Here is a 16,488-nt window from a genome sequence, read left to right as displayed (position 1 = left end):
ACTAGCAGTGGCCCTGGAGAGCTGTAGCCCTTCTGCCTGCAACCTAGTGGGGAACCCAGGATTAAATAAATAATTAGGACAAGTTAAGAGATGATTTTTTAAATTCAAATAAGAATATAAGAAGTAACTCTTTAATCTGAAGTGGTCAAAGCAGGTCTATTAAAGGTATGGGATTTCAGCTGAGTCTTAACCGATTGGTAGGATTTGTATGGGTGTATAGAGAGCCTTTGAGTCAAAAAAAAAATTTATTAATTACTTATTACATGTCAGGTACTAAGCAGGACACTAAGAACACACAATAAAGTTTGACCAGGGTCTTTATAATGATAACTGACCCAGAACCTTGAGATGACACAGAAACACCGTGATGAGCCCTACTTATTCGAGGCACAAACTACAAAGGGAACACAGAGGAAAGAGTGGCTGTTTGCATCATGTTTTACAGAAAATGGTAAGCTGGACCAAACAGGAACTAGGCACCATTATAAATGGGGCTCGGAAATGTGCAGAGGTATTTTTTTAAAGATCCATTTATTTATTTATTTATTTGAGAAAGAAAAAAAGAGAGAGGAGTGGGAGAGGCAGAGGGAGAGGGTGAGAGTCTGCAGCAGACTCCCTGCTGAGCATGGAGGCCCCCCACGGGGCTCAATCTCACGACCCTGAGATCATGACCCGAGCCAAAACCAAGAGTCTGATGCTTAACCAACTGTGCCTCCCAAAACCCAGAAATATTTTTAAAATTGATTCTACAATACCCTCACCAAGTCAGGAAAGCTCTATCGGCCTCTATAGTCACCAGGTGTTCTTTGATGTTCCTCTCATCTGTCACCGTTCCACTGACTATCCTCAGCACTTTCCTGATTGCCAACTATTTTGTTACACTTCAATGACACAGTTTAAACAACACAAACACAAACATTTACAAAGCACTGCTCTGTATCATTAATACATACATTGCAAAATAAGAGTAGTAATTCACTCATATACTTTGGCTCTGGAACTGGGCAATCATACCAATGACATACTGGAAAGGGAATTTCCGGGGACATGAGGAGCATTCTAACTTTCAAACATTTCTGAGATTTGTACACTATGGGTCTCCTCACCTAGTAACGTGATCACAGTCTGCCACCCAGAAACACAAACTACACTCAACTTAGAAAACTTTTCTGGGGCGCCTGGGTGGCTCAGTGCCACTGCCCTCGGCTCAGGTCGTGATCTCAGGGTCATGGGATCAAGTCTCACATCAGGCTCCCTGCTCAGCGGGGAGCCTGCTTCCCTCTCTCTCTCTCTGACTGCCTCTCTATCCATTTGTGATCTCTCTCTGTCAAATAAATAAATAAAATCTTTAAAAAAAGAAAAGAAAACTTTTCTGGAAGTTCATTTGATTCATGATATGAAAAACTAATTTATTCTTTTTTTTACTTTTTTTTCAAGATTTTATTTATTTGAGAGAGAGAGAGAACAAGAAGGGGGTGGAGGGGTGGGTCCAAGGGACAGGCAAACTCCCTGCCAAGCAGGGAGGCCAATGCAGGACTCAGTCCAGGGACTCCAGGATCATGACCTGAACTGAGCCACCCAGGCGCCCCAAAACTAATTTATTCTTAAAGTCTAAATGCTAAAAAAATTCAAAGTTTTTTACAGAAAAACTTTCCATAAAAAAACTGCTCAGAGATCTATTACTGGCATATCCTTTTATTTTCATTGAGTTAATATGGCTTTTGAATCTGAATGTCGTTGTGGAACAGATTTTTCATCAACCTCATGGACGAAAGCACAAGTCTAAACAGTGACATAAAAACAAAATAAGTATGTTTAAGTTGTTACAGTATGTAATTGTACCATATCATTTAATTGCACATCAAAATTTTGTATTTCATATTCAGAGGCAAAGAGCTAATTCACAAATTCATTTTTTTCATTTTACCTCTGGCAAAGTTCTCTGCCAGAGGTAAATGACAATTTGTGAGTTATGAACAAAGTTTTATGAGGCTAAAATTAAAATTACTCTTGTTCCTAACCAGACTAAGAACACTTATATTAGACTATATATCAGACTATATATATAACACTTATATAAGACTATATGGCCCCAAGTTCACATAACACATCACCAGAATTATTCTCTGCTCCCTGTAACTCAACAATATAAGACCATCCCATCTAAATGTTTCTTATAGTGATATGGATGTAAATAACAGAAATTGTCCTCGTAGGTGGTTTGTAAGGACTATAATTTACTTTGATAGGTGTCATCTATCTTCTTTATTACGCATTAGCTATCATCACATTCCATCAAATAAAAATAAATTAAAATTAAGGTAAGTTCTTAAAATGATAGTATACTAAGATTTTCTTGCATCTTTGATCTCAAAGATAAATCTTGACCTTGATTAATAGCATTTAACTGTGTCTGTGGGAGAGCCTTTCTACAAACAGCCGAAGAGCTATAATTAAGGGCAAGGAGAGACTCTCTTGCTACAAACTTTTCTTATGGGGTGTGTTGTCTACATGCAATTGCTTGAAACTCTGAAAAGGCCATCATAAATACAATGATCTAGGACAAGGTTCCTACTTGATCTAGTGGTTTTCAAACTGTGTTCTGTGCTTCCACAGGCTGCCAGGCCCCCTCATTGCTTCAACTAGAGCAATCCAGATTGTATCAGTCCTACAAAGTGTAATTCCATGTAATATATATTTACAATCAATGTAATGTTTCTAATTGGTTTGAAAACCATTGCCTTACTTAAAATAGCCATCATTTGGTAATTACCTAGCAGAAACAACCATATTTGAATTTTGTTTAAAATTCAAAGGTATTTATATTCTAGTAGTATTAACCCCAGCACCCTTTTAAAAAAGTTCTCTTTACTTGCTCTCACTTTAATCATGCATTAAAGAAAGAATTCTCTGGAAATACAAAGTTCCCATTCTTCTCTCCTCACCACTTTAGATACAGTGAATCCCCAAAAAGCAGTTTTTGAACAAATAATTTACACAGGTAGATTATATAGGGAGAACAGTTTTCTCCAGGAAGAAAAGAAAAAACTCAAACTCTTGGGAAATAGTGTCTAACAGTTCCTATGTAACACACGGATGAGATGCTAGCTAAGTTCCACATTTCTCATTTGCTTTAAGTCTTCTTGGGCTCAAGGTCCAGCACTGTAATTCTTTGATGCAAAATCAAGGGGACCTTTTTTCCATGTGATAAAACATAAATATTTTTTGTTTTGTTAAAGTTGACAAAAATTCAACTCAGCAATATTTAGACAGATCAGTGAATTTCTGCATCATGTTATTGGAACAAGTCATTTAGGTGAAGCTTAGGTATCTGGAACCAGGTAGCTTCTCAGAAGAAAGAAGGTTATTGGGTAGGCAAAGTCATAAATGCTGACCACACCACTTAAGACCAACATGAATTAGTTTAAGATACAATAGCAATTTCTTGTTTCACCCACCATTTCAAATACCACCCCCCATATTTTTTTGGAGCATTTGCCATACACTGTCATTGAAATGAATAAAAAAATTACTTCAAGGAACATTTTACTTCAAAGACACAAGATGTACAACCATTCACCAAACAAATAATAGGTATCACATGATAAGGTCCCCGTACAACTGCTGGACATAGTGTCTATATGCAGTGCTGCCTGATTCTGAGGAAAGAGAGTTCTCTGAGGGCAAGGATGGTGCTGTGGAAGGTATGGGGGGAGAACAGAGATTTTCACAGAAAAGGAGGGACCTGAACTGGAACTTAAAAGAAAAATGGGATTTAGACACATAAAACTGTCTTTGGAAGGGGGTCACAAAGGGTGCAATGAAGGAAGAAACCAGATTTATTCAGGCAAGGCAGTGAGAAAAAATAATTTCTCTTTACTCTGTCCACTATTAAAATTCATGAGATTTCAAAGCAGCCAGAGATTGTGGAAATTACTGACTGATATAAGAACATCTTTATGTTTCCTGATATCAGAAAAAAGCCTTAAGGGAGAAATGGCTTCTAGATGGAGTCAGCACCGGAAAAGAACAGGAAGAGATGAAGAAACAAAATCAACAAGACCAGCACCAGATCCAGGTTCTAGAACAAAGTATCCTCAGGTACGGCCCTCACTGGGCTACTCCACAACTTTTTTTATTTTGCTTTGCCCATGTTGCATGTATAAGAGCCATTCTTATTTTTAGACACATAATCAGATCTTCCATTTGGATTTTTAATAAAGACCAAGGCAACACCAAAAGGTAATAGAAATTTTACTACACATAGTAACACAATACTTATTTTTTAAATACATATTAATGTATTTATGTATTTATGTATTTAAATACATATTAGTGACTTACCCAAAGTTCTCCAAGCCTATTTCCTCATCTATGAAATGGTAGTAGCAATATCTATCTTTTACAGTTGTTGAGCAAACAAAAAATATATGTATTTTATATATTATAGCTAAGCTACTGGCACCTCCCTGGCACATAACCGGTGATCAAAAAACACTCCTTGTTCACAGCCCTAACCCCCACTCTTGACAGGTGACAACTCAATGGGTATGTTTACACTGTTCCTCCCTCACGCCTCTCCCAAGCTGTCCCCAGTCACAACCATACTTTGGAAGAGAAGACACTGTAGGAATACTTTACTAGCATTTTCTCTCTTCTACTCCCCTAATCATTTGGTCACAGGTGTTGACCTCACTTCTCTATGTCCTTCCTTGCCCATCACACAAAATCAGTCCAGAGTCAGCAACTTGCGACATAACAAGGAAAGTTTTAAAATTGCCTTGGCTTAAAATGAGGTGATGGATGTGGAAAAAAAATTGAAAAGCTGGAATAGAAGATGGGGTTATTAGTACTGCCACAAAATATAGATAGCATGGAAGAAAGAGGTGTGGGAAATGTCACAATCATTTTCTAACCTGTGCGTGGAAAAAAGATGGGATTTCTTGTGGTAGAATAATGACAACAATTTAAAGTTTATGGATCTTTGAAACATAAGTAGCTTTCAAAATCTCATTCACTGTGAATTTGTTCTCTTTAGTGAGAACAATAAGAAAGACCTGGAAGTTGAAAATATCCCTTGGCTTTACAACCACATTCTGTCCATCCTCACCACACTCCATAGACAGATCGCATTAGGTCTCAAACTGACAACATGGAGAAAAGTTTCCTTTTTAAACTGATTCTAATTTTACTTGCCTCATTTCATGCACTTGTATATTTAAGAGCTAAAATCACTGATTATGTGTTCTTATTGAGATGTTTTTTAAAATTAACAATTCTTAAAAAGTTATGTTGTAATCATTGAAATGTTTATATTCATGAACCCTCAGTTGCTTGCTTAAAGAAGAGAAGTGTTTCTGAAAAGCAGATAACAAATGCTTAAAAAATAACTCAATAAATCAACTCTACAGTTTGGAAAACTTGATCCTCGTAAGGCGTCCCTTAGCAAGAGCTTTTTCTTTTTCTTTTTTTTTTAATTTCTTTTCAGCATAACAGTGTTCATTGTTTTTGCACCACACCCAGTGCTCCATGCAACACGTGCCCTCACTAATACCCACCACCTTGTTCCCCCAACCTCCCGCCCCCCCCCCCCGCCCCTTCTAGACCCTCAGGTTGTTTTTCAGAGTCCATAGTCTCTCATGGTTCACCTCCCCTTCCAATTTCCCTCAACTCCCTTCTCCTCTCCATCTCCCCATGTCCTCCATGTTATTTGTTATGCTCCACAAATAAGTGAAACCATATGATACTTGACTCTCTCTGCTTGACTTATTTCACTCAGCATAATCTCTTCCTGTCCTGTCCATGTTGCTACAAAAGTTGGGTATTCATCCTTTCTGATGGAGGCATAATACTCCATGTTGTATATGGACCACATCTTCCTTATCCATTCGTCTGTTGAAGGGCATCTTGGTTCTTTCTACAGTTTGGCGACCGTGGCCATTAGCAAGAGCTTCTAACCAAACTCTGGCTCAACTGATGATTCCTTTTTCATCACCAACATGGAAACCTTATCTCTGAAGGACTTCTGAATTTAATCCCTGCACACCCTGCACTTTGCAAACACCTTCATGCTTCCCTTCAGAGGCCCCTGGTTAAGAGTCTTTGCTCCTACTGAACACCTAAGACTTTCTCTGCACTTGATCATTGAAGTGGTGACATAGACTCAGACTCCATTAAGAAGTTTGGGTGGCATTGCAAGTAATCCCAGAGAATTTACTAGGGTTTTACTGATTGCTTTCAGACCTTGCCTGAATGCTCTGAGAAGCACCTAAGTTTCTACTAGTACTGACCGTGCTTTGCCTAGTTAGAGTTCTTATCTGACCAAAAAAAAAAAAGGAGGAGGAGGAGCAGGAAGTAGAGAAACCATATTTACCAGCCATTTTATCCGTCAGGTACTTTACATATATCATCCCATTTAATCTTCATAACCCTATGACAAAGTGTCATCATCGTCACTTTTTGCCCAGAGGTTGAAGTATTCACACAATTAGGACGTGATGGACCCGAAACTATTCATGTGACTTCCCGATGCTGCCAATAAAGTGACAGCTCACAGCATTCCAGACCACACACTGTGGTCTGAGAAGCTATTATCTCTTCTGTGTCTTTAAAGCATGTTCGGTCCCTTGGTTCTCCTTTCTCCAAACAGCTCCTACCACACTCTGGATCTTCTTCCGTGTTGCTCTGATGTCTGTTTTAAATTAACGGTTCCATATCTATGCTCTACCCAATTTCTGGCATCTCACTATGACTTATTAGACTTTACTTTTTTTTATTTTTTGTTTGAATTTAAATATAATTGAATATATTATTATATTAGTTTCAAGTGTACAGCATTGTGATTCAACAGCCCTGTACAATACATGATGCTCACTATGATAAGTATAGTCAACACTGTTCAACCATACAATGTTATTATGCTACTATTGACTGGATTCCCTATGCCTGGCTTTTCGTTCCTGTGGCTTCACTACAACCCTGTTTTAAATCTTCAGGGTGTCATTAACCATCAGGGTTCCTTTATTAATACCAGACAATGTTAAGCCCCAAATATAAATAATAATAACACAAATGGTTCATTTTTAAACGGCCTCATGCAATTTGCAAAGCACTTGAACTTACATTATGTCATTGAATTCTCACAGCAATCCCAGAAAGAAAGCAGTGACGCCTCCATGGCAGAGAGGTCGAAATAGGCTCAGAGACGATAAGGGGATTAATGAAGGTCACAGAGTCATTAAAGGGTAAACTTGGGCCTCAAAGCGAGTCAGGTTCTGTGTTCTCCCACTATAGAACTAAAGAAGTATTCTCAAAATGTTGAAACCCCTAACACCTCATAGCAAATTGCTTTGTTTAAGGAATGGTCCTAAAAAGCCGTATTTGCAAGGAGTTAGTAAAGAATATGCATCGCTGTGACCCACGATGGCATGTTTGTCTGGTTGACAATGGGCAGGGAACAGAATGTTCTGAAGCAACACGGGGAGACACAAAGTATCTGTGCCTTGTCTGTATCAGGCAGCCTCCGCAGCCGCCCAGCATTAGAGAAATCACGTTGTCAAAGCCACTTTATCTGATAACTGAACATTTTCTTCTCAGATCTTTCTAAAGATGCTAAACAATCAGGTGCGTGTTTTTAAAGTCAATCTTTCTCCAAAACAACTGCCCACAGAGACTCAGGAGCTTTTCTTAGCAGGTAAATAAAGTACATTTTCCTGTAAGCTCCAAGAAGCAACCCAGTCGACGGACAGACCGGGGAGCTGAACCATCCTCCTTCCCCAAGCAGGGAAAGCAGCCCAAAGCCTGAATGTGGTTTATCACTTGACTTGGGTGACTGCTCAAGGGTGACATTTGCCATCTGCCAGGCCTCTCAGCTAGAGGATAAGATTTTAATGGGAACATCAAAATAGAAACGTTGCTATTACCTCAGAGTCTGTAGCAGGGCCAGTCAGCCTCTGGAGTTTCCATTCCCCCTACTTACACGGTCTTGTGAGATGAACTGGAAGAGCGTGGCCTTTGGCCTTCAAATCCCTGTTCTGCCAACCATAAGGCATAGAAGCCTGGAAACGTTCTTTCACCTCTTTGGGCCTCAGTTTCCTCATTAATAATAGTGGGACCACGAGAGCAACTTCACAGGACGCTGTGAGTCAAGCAGCTTCCAGAGTGCCTGACACATGGTAGGTGTTCAAAAAATATTAGATCCTATTCCTTTTTAGGAGTCAAAATAATTAAAAGTAGGACGGAGATGTTTGTCTTTTGACCAAAACCTCTATTTCTTTACGGCAGTACAAAGAATCTTTTTCTTTGAGTAAACTGAGATCCCCACCCAACAAGGATTCCTCCCATTCGGACATAATTGATGGTTTTTCTTTATGGCTTAAAGGCTGAAATGCTAACGACAGCAGTTAATTTTTACAGAGTGTGTGTTACAGACCAGGCACTGCGTTAAGCATTTCATATAGATTAGTTCTTTGAATTCTCACAACCACCTTATGAGGTAGATAACATTCAGTAAGTGAGAAAGATGACTTTTGTAGATCCTAACTCATCTTGACTCATGTAACTAAAAAATTAAGACTCAGTATTTAGAATTTAATTAAGTCTTCATTATAAAAATAAATTATGTCTCAGATCCTGCAGACGCATTTCACATTAGTTCAATCTTGTAAATGCTACCCTTTTACAGCACTTTTCATTTTCCAATCCATGCTATGATTTCACTCTCTTGCATGCATCATTTTATATACACATTTTATATAGACATTCAGATGCCATATTGAACACACTCAAAGATCCCCTGACTCACACCTAACCTTTAAGTAAAGCATGTCTGCTTATTCATCCTCTCATCTTTTCTTTCAGAGAGGCAACATTTCAGAAAATAAGTAGGTTTCCATGGTTTTTGTCTCAGAGACACATTCTTAGATTTGGAACAATATTAGTGAGTATTTCGCCTGGTGCCCTGATTAATGCCTTAGGAAGAAATGTTCCCAAGGAGGAAAATGGTATTGAACATCTCCTTCTGAATCACTTTGCTTAAATAGAGTTTCAGTTTGCCTCCCAAATGAGCCCTGTTCTTACTGTGACCAGTCAACCATTTACTTCCTGATTATAGGCACAGGTGCAAATTCAACACTGACTCCTCGGTCCAGACAACATGCGCACACATTCATTGGCTGGCTTAGAAATCCTCTTCTGTCACATCTGTTGCTTTCCTCCATCCAATAGCCTACACCCAGAATGACCCCCCCACCCCAAGCACCCTCAGAAGTATCCAAAGGAGCCATGTCGTTCACATTCTAGATTCCTCTTTCCTATACAGCTGCCCAACTGCTCTCCATGACTCCCTCTGCCAAAATGCCTTGCATCACGCTGCCCTCCAGACACTTGCTACTTTTTGAACTGTGTCCAAAGACCTCTGACTTTAATTGGAGCACAAAGAGCGCCTGACAGAATTGCCATAAGCATAAAATGCAAAAGGTTAACTGCCAAGGAGAATGAGGCAAACGCACTGCCTTCCCTTTGAGAAGGATTATCTACTTATGATTAATGTTCTCTAGTAAGGATTTTTTTTTTCATAGTCCAAAGTACCCTTCCGACCCTCTGCCTTCCTTTAATGAGCTTTCATTTGTCTCCAAATGGTTAGGAAATGCCTACCCATATGGTGCTAACAGTAGTAAGGTGCATGAGGGAGTGGATTTCTCTGTGACTGTATGCCATGAGAAAATCTGAGGCATGGGCCATAACTACAGCTACCACCACCCTCACATAAGTTAAGGGAAATTCCTCCACAAATGGAGATGCAGTATTAAGAAATGCATTCTGCTCACTATCATATAAAACAATAATCTACCCAGTTAACTCAAAAAAGTGCAGGCAAGATTCGATTTCAAAACAGATCCCAAAGGACTGATGTAGAAATATAAAGGTTAAATGAGTTTGTTGCTGGTTATAGTTTATCAAAGTTCATCTCGTGATTTCTATCCGTATTGCACCCCTACCTGATGCTCGGATCTACCTGTGTAGGCCAGCTGTAGCTTAGTGAAACTGAGGGCTCATCCAACAAAGCGAGGAAGGCTGCATGAAAAATAATCACATTCTAAACGTTTCTGCCTTCTTGCTCTGACCCAGCCAGCCATAGCTAACATCACATTGTGGGAGAGAGGGACACAATCTGCTCTTCTGTGACAATGTGAGAGAGAAGAGAAAGGGAAAGAAGGAAGCGAGAGAGAGAGAGAGGACCTAGCATTTGTTTCTTCTTCTTAAATTTGCTGTTGCTTAGAAACACTTAAGAAATTATTCTGAAGCAATTACATGAGTCAAAATCATTTCCAAGCATGTTTTTCAATCTCCATATTTGAGTAATTGGTTTATCAGGCTTGCAAGAGTTCATCTGTTGTGTTTTTAATTTCCCAGATATTCTGATAATTTTTAATTCAGGAGATTTTTTAATTTCACAAAAAGAGCAAATAAATCAACTTTCCAGCAAAAAAATAAAATAAAATAAAAAGGAAGAAATCTATCCCCAGCCCCCACCAGAGAAAGCCTAGTACAATGCCTAGCACATAGTAGGAATACCTGTGACTACATATTTAATAATGAATGGGAAAGTATGCATGATGGATGGATGGATGAATGGATGGATAGATGGTTGGCTGAATGGATGGCCAGACTTGAAAATACCAACTATGAAAGGGACAAGCTAAAGACTACACAATGACTTAAACACTAAGCAACCAAAAAGGAAAGCCTTGAAAATCTTTAAAAAATAAAGAAGAGTAAGACCCAACTATTTTGAGTCAAGGGCAGAATTACATGACAGTCGTACCTCTGGTTTTTGAGGTCACTGTTGATGGCTCACCATCACCTCACTTTCTCACCCTTCCCCTCTTACATATGCTCTTTTATTTCCTTATCCCCCACCTCCTAGACTTCTCCATTATTCACACCTGCCAGTCTCATTCCTAGGTTAGTAGAAATAAGGGCTAAATTCACATAGAATAAATACTCCCCCACTGCGGTAGGCCAAAATGTAGATTAAAATAATACCACTCCACTGAAGTTCAATAATAACAGCTACCCTTTATGAAGCACATATTATGTCCTAAGTTATTTTCTGAGAGTGACAATTCTCTGGGGGAAGTCTGATTGGCATTATTTCACATATAAGTACACTAAAACACAGAAAGCTGTAAACCTAGTAACAGTCAAGCCATGAGTCACACATAGATCTTTCTGACTCCAGACCCATTCCATCATGACTCACTCTGCTTGTTCTCGATTCAGTTCAATAAACATCTATAGAGATGCCCCCACTTTGAACCCATCTTTATCTTCTAGAGGAGATTGAGAATCATAAGTGCATCAAAGCAACTATTATTTACATCTACCTCTCTTTAGATCTTTTAACTTTTCAAAGTGATTTTACATTAATTGTTTCATTCAAAGCAACATTCAGTAACTCGAAACACAAATTTAAAACCATTAGTATGGATGTCATAAAACTTTGGCCATGTTGACATGAGTCAAGAAGGAAGAAAGGAGTAAATGAACAAAGAAGAAAGTGGGAGGACAGTTGGTTTCAGTGATCCATCCTTCAGGTCATGGTCATAAAGAATGTTCAAAAGCAGAGAGCCTTTTGCATAATGTGCTACCACAGGGCATAGACCTCCCGTGGCCCAAGAGTGTCCCCCACCCCAGCTGCAGCCCCTTGGCTAAATTTATTAGCTCACACCACACCCCTTGGAAAGCATCTTTTGTCTGCCACGAAGCAAGTGTCGTTTAGTCCGTTCAGACCACCCCCGGCAAACTGATCCTTGTTGGTTAGTCTATGTTATATTAAGGTTGGAAATTATATTTATTGGTCTTCAAATAATAGAGTCCTGTTCTTGGTATCAAATATGAACAATTCATACTAAAAGCAAAACAAAAACGATTATTCATGGCTGCTCTATAATACTGTGGGAGGCAAAGGCTAAGGGTTGCAAGGCACAAAGCCAGTCATCATTTCTGAGTAGAGAGAGTCAGTGGCTGTATACATCATTGGATATGTTTTGTCATTTCATAATATGGTTACAAGTAGCTTATTCACTAAAAATATTTTCTCCTACAACTTTTTTTTTTTTAAGAAGAAAGATTCCCCGAATCATGGATAAGCCTATTTGCAGCTAACTTGCCATGACCTGGTGATAACAGTATTTGAAGGTCACTTGGGAAACTCATTACACCTATGTAGAGGTCAATTTGAATTATTATTCAAATTATTTAACTCTTATTAAGTGTTTCGCACGTACAACAAGGCTCTTTACAGGCTCTAATTAAAAGCCACACATCCGGTTTCTGTCCTACCGGAACATTCAAGAAGCCCATAACTAACCAATCTGCCATACCACACCAACCTCCAGAGCGTGAATTTATTTGCATTAATTTGAAAATTATGTTTGTAACCTGCACATGAAAGTGGATGATCCCCTGAAAACCAGTTTGGTTTCTTATTTTTCGTGGCAAATGAAACCCTTAATTTACAAAATATGATTCTGATTAAGAGGATTTGCTTTTCTACTGAATTATTATCTTCTAACATTACCTGCCTACATGGCAGTTTCAAATCAGTATCATCTGCCCATGAGATAATTATTAATATTTACCAAGTTATATTGGGAGATGAGATTCACCCATGCAAAAGCTGCTCGCATGTAACTATAAATTATTCAGCTTTTCTAAACATCTGCTCTCTTCGCAATTATCAGAGCAGGCTGATACTTTTTCAGTGTCACTGCTGGGCTAGCTCTCTGCCTCTTGTTATCTTGAAGTTGCTGTGTTGTAGTGCTCCTCCTGTTCTTAAATGCTTGGGATTAGAGGCAACAGATCAGGCTCAGAGCAAACTGAGTGTCGTACGCCAAATGCCCTTTAATTCTCTGGCATGCTTACCCATAGCATGTGATTGTTTGCACTGGTGGGTTAGCTCTTCCTTATTAGACCCATGCCCTTTGGCAAAGGCTGATTATAAGGCAATTCTTGTCCTATGCTTGTGCAGAGAAGTATTCTTCATCTTTTTTGATATACTTTTATTTCAGTATGGTGAATAAAATGTGCCTGACATGTAGTAAGTACTTTTAAACAGTGTGTTAATTGTCCGATGAAATTTACCAGACCCCTAGGTTTTTAAAATAAAACAAAGAAGCACACCTTCTACTAGACTACATGTTCTCAATTTTATGAGAAAATATAGTTTTATAATACCATGAAGCAAACTATCTATCAAGATAAAATATCTTTAACCCCTGATCCATTAGTAATCACTTATTTGTCCATTACATATGACCAACACACTGCAATCAAGATTACCAGGTTCAAGTCATCGTCTACATACACTCAATAGTACCTGTCACGATTCCAAAGCTATACATTTAACTGAGTTATGGTTAAAAAATAAGTAAAAAGGAAAAAAATAAATAAATAAATAAAATAAAAATAAATAAAAAATAAAAATAAGTAAAAAGGTCTTTCTTTTTTCATTGTAAACCTTAGCCATTCAATAATAACCAGCTATAGTCCATATAAACCATGTCAGATTTGATAGATCATCTAGAAACTTATAAATTCCTTAACCACTATGCACAAAGCTGATTTATTTTTCTATTTTTACTGGCTAACTACCAGAAATGCAAGGTACTAATGAGTAATTTTGCAAATCAAAGAAAAAATATGGAAAAATCTCATCCAAGTGGTGACTCAAAGATTCATCCCCATAAGGCAATGCAATATTTAGTATACTGGTTTTGATGCTGAAAAAGATTCCATAAAAGCAATGGCTTAAACAAGACTAAAAAGTTCATTTCTCTCACACCCATAATAATTTTAGCAAGGGAAGAGGAGAAGCAATGTCCTATGAGATGATAAATGATAGAGAGAACTTGTTTCTTTCTGTCCCCTTGTTTTGCTTCCTAAGCAATGCCCGTGATTGGATGGCCAAAGACAGCTCACCGTCACCATGTTCACATTCCATTGTAGGAAGGAGAGTATAAATGGAGGGCAAACAGTTCTATTTTAAAGATAAGACCTGAAAATTGCAAAGGCCACTTCTGCTAATATCCTATTAGCTAGAATTTAGTCACATGGCACCATTTAAATGCAAAAGAGACCAGGAAAGGCAGGCTAGCTGGGGAGAGACATAAAACTCAAGGTGTTCTATTACTAAAAAGAACAGGAGAAATGGATTGGGGTGAGGGGGGATTAGCAGGTTGTCAAAACAGACTGACCTATTATCTCATTTATAAAATAGATAACATTTGTTAAATAGACACCATCCCCATAAATATTATGAAAATTCTAATAATGCTGGAGTGTTATTTTGGTTTTCTGTCTAGAACTGTATTTTTAAAGACAGATGTGTCCCTAAAGCTATAGTAAATCCACACTTGCTCCAAAATAATTGATATTAAAGTTGAAGATCAAATACCCAAATGGACCTGGTAGGTTTTCTTTTTTTATTGGAGTTGTCCTAGATGGTCCTCCTCTCCCCAGCAGAGTAGGAAGAGAAAGGGCTAACTACTACATTACCAGCTAATTCTTCCATGTTGCACCCTGTGCTAGGGACTTATAAACATGATTCCATCCACCTCCCAAAGACAACCTTTTGTGAATTCACTAAATAAGAAATTGTGAGTCACTAAATAAGATTCACTAAATAAGAAAACCGAAACTTGGTTGGGCTGAGTAAGTAAGCCAAGTGTGTTAGATTTGGTTAACTTTGGGTTCACTTTCTTGTTTCCATGTGTAGAAGTGAAAACAAAAAGGTAGACCTTCCCACAAAATAATCACAAATGTAGGTAAGCCACCAGCCATCTCCTGTTATCCCAAGATTCTGTGGGAAAGAAAGGAAAGAGAATTTGCAGCCCAAGGGAAGAGTCAAAGATTACAACTGCTCGCCACTGCAGGATGCTTTCAACATCTGCTGGAAGCAAACACATTCTGAGAGCCTGTGAGTCCCAAAAGAAACTGGATCCTTCTTTGTCTGGCTTGGGTTGGGGCTGGTGAGGTGTTCCTAGCACATCCATCAACTGGTTTCAGAGGTATAACAGCGGTAGCACAACCTGGATGAAGTCCTGCTGATTCACACCATCCCAGAGAAGTGATCATGGGGTACTCTTTGGGTGCAGTACTTGCTTTTAATAAGACAGCATGGGCCCCCAAAAAGCAAACAGGCCATCAGTCCTTTCAAAGTATCTGGCTAAAGCCAGTCATAAACTTAATTTCAAATATAACATCAGTGATTACCTGCAGCTTTGTCATCAAATTACATCAACCAGCTTTTATTTAAGACCTATGACTTTGAACAACAGTTTTGTGCCCGAAAAAAGAAAGGCTCTCTATAAAATGTCTACAGCTGAGTGAAACCTCAGACTCTGAAAGAGACTATTCTAAGAACTTCTACCAAAATCCAAACTCAAGCAGCCAAAAAAAGAGAAGAAAAAAAAGGATAGAGAAGGAAGGAAGAAAGGAAAGAAGGAAGGAAGGAAGAAGGAAGGAGACAAAGTCTTGACTTTAATCCTGTTCTGACTGTCCACTAAGCAGAAAAATTCCTAGTATAACACAGCGACCCTAATGAAGGGCAGGACAGAAATATTATCTTTATATGTAATGAGTCAACACTTTTACATGTGGGTGGACCCCAGCTCGGATGTCAATCTTCTCTCTCTTTATTATGAAAGGAAATAAGAAATCTTTTCACACTGCTTTGCAAAGTGAATGTTGCATCTAAGTTCACAAGAATCCACTTTTTAAAGTTTTGTTCCCATAGTGGTTAATTAGAAAGTTAAAAGCTCAGACTGTCAGAGGAGATTTGATTTCCAATTCTGCGCTGCCACAAGCCACCTGTAAGCCTCTGGGCCAGTTGCCTGTCTAGGTGCCCTGCTTGCTCATCTGTCAAGTGGAACTAATAATGGTGCTCCCGGGGGTTGTTGGGAGGACTAATTAGGACAATGCCTGATACAGTGTAGGTACTCAGTACATTTTAGAGGTTGTTATAATTACTAGCAAATAAAATGATGGAAGGTAGGATGTAACTCTTCCGAGTTCTGGCCTTTTGGGCCCCAGTGGCAAACTTCATTAGGTTCTTAGTCCTTGTTAACTCCCCCCCAAACTGAAAGAGATAAATGGACACTTAGCAGCAGAAAAATTGCCTTCTGAAATAACCCCTTCTTGATGCATCCAGCATTTATGCGTTGTCCTTTTTCTAAGACAAAAAATTACATGTTGAAATTGGATTGGGGACATTATTTTGTGATGATTAAGGGAGGTTATTACTAGAACAGTGCACGAAATGAAAGCTACCTGCTTTCACCTAGGGAGCTCTTGAAAATAACCCTATTTTTTCCCAGCAAATGGACAAGGAGAAGAAAGATTCCAATAATGGATAGCATTACAAATCCTTTTCCATGTACTCTGCTTATCTAAATTGGCACATGATGCCTGCCCACCATCTCTCAG

General features: G+C 38.7%; 1 protein-coding gene across 1 annotated transcript in view; it reads left to right on the top strand.

The window, feature by feature from the left end:
- PALMD (palmdelphin) overlaps nt 1-16,488 on the top strand; it is a 52,282-nt gene that overhangs the window by 20,189 nt on the left and 15,605 nt on the right. Inside the window, exon 3 of the mRNA XM_045980464.1 lies at nt 3,977-4,101. Within this exon, the coding sequence (XP_045836420.1) occupies nt 3,977-4,101 (125 nt within the window). The remainder of the gene's footprint in view (nt 1-3,976; nt 4,102-16,488) is intronic.

Source organism: Meles meles, chromosome 1 (assembly GCF_922984935.1).
Source record: "Meles meles chromosome 1, mMelMel3.1 paternal haplotype, whole genome shotgun sequence".
NCBI lineage: Eukaryota > Metazoa > Chordata > Mammalia > Carnivora > Mustelidae > Meles > Meles meles.
This window is presented reverse-complemented; position numbering and strand designations above follow the sequence as displayed.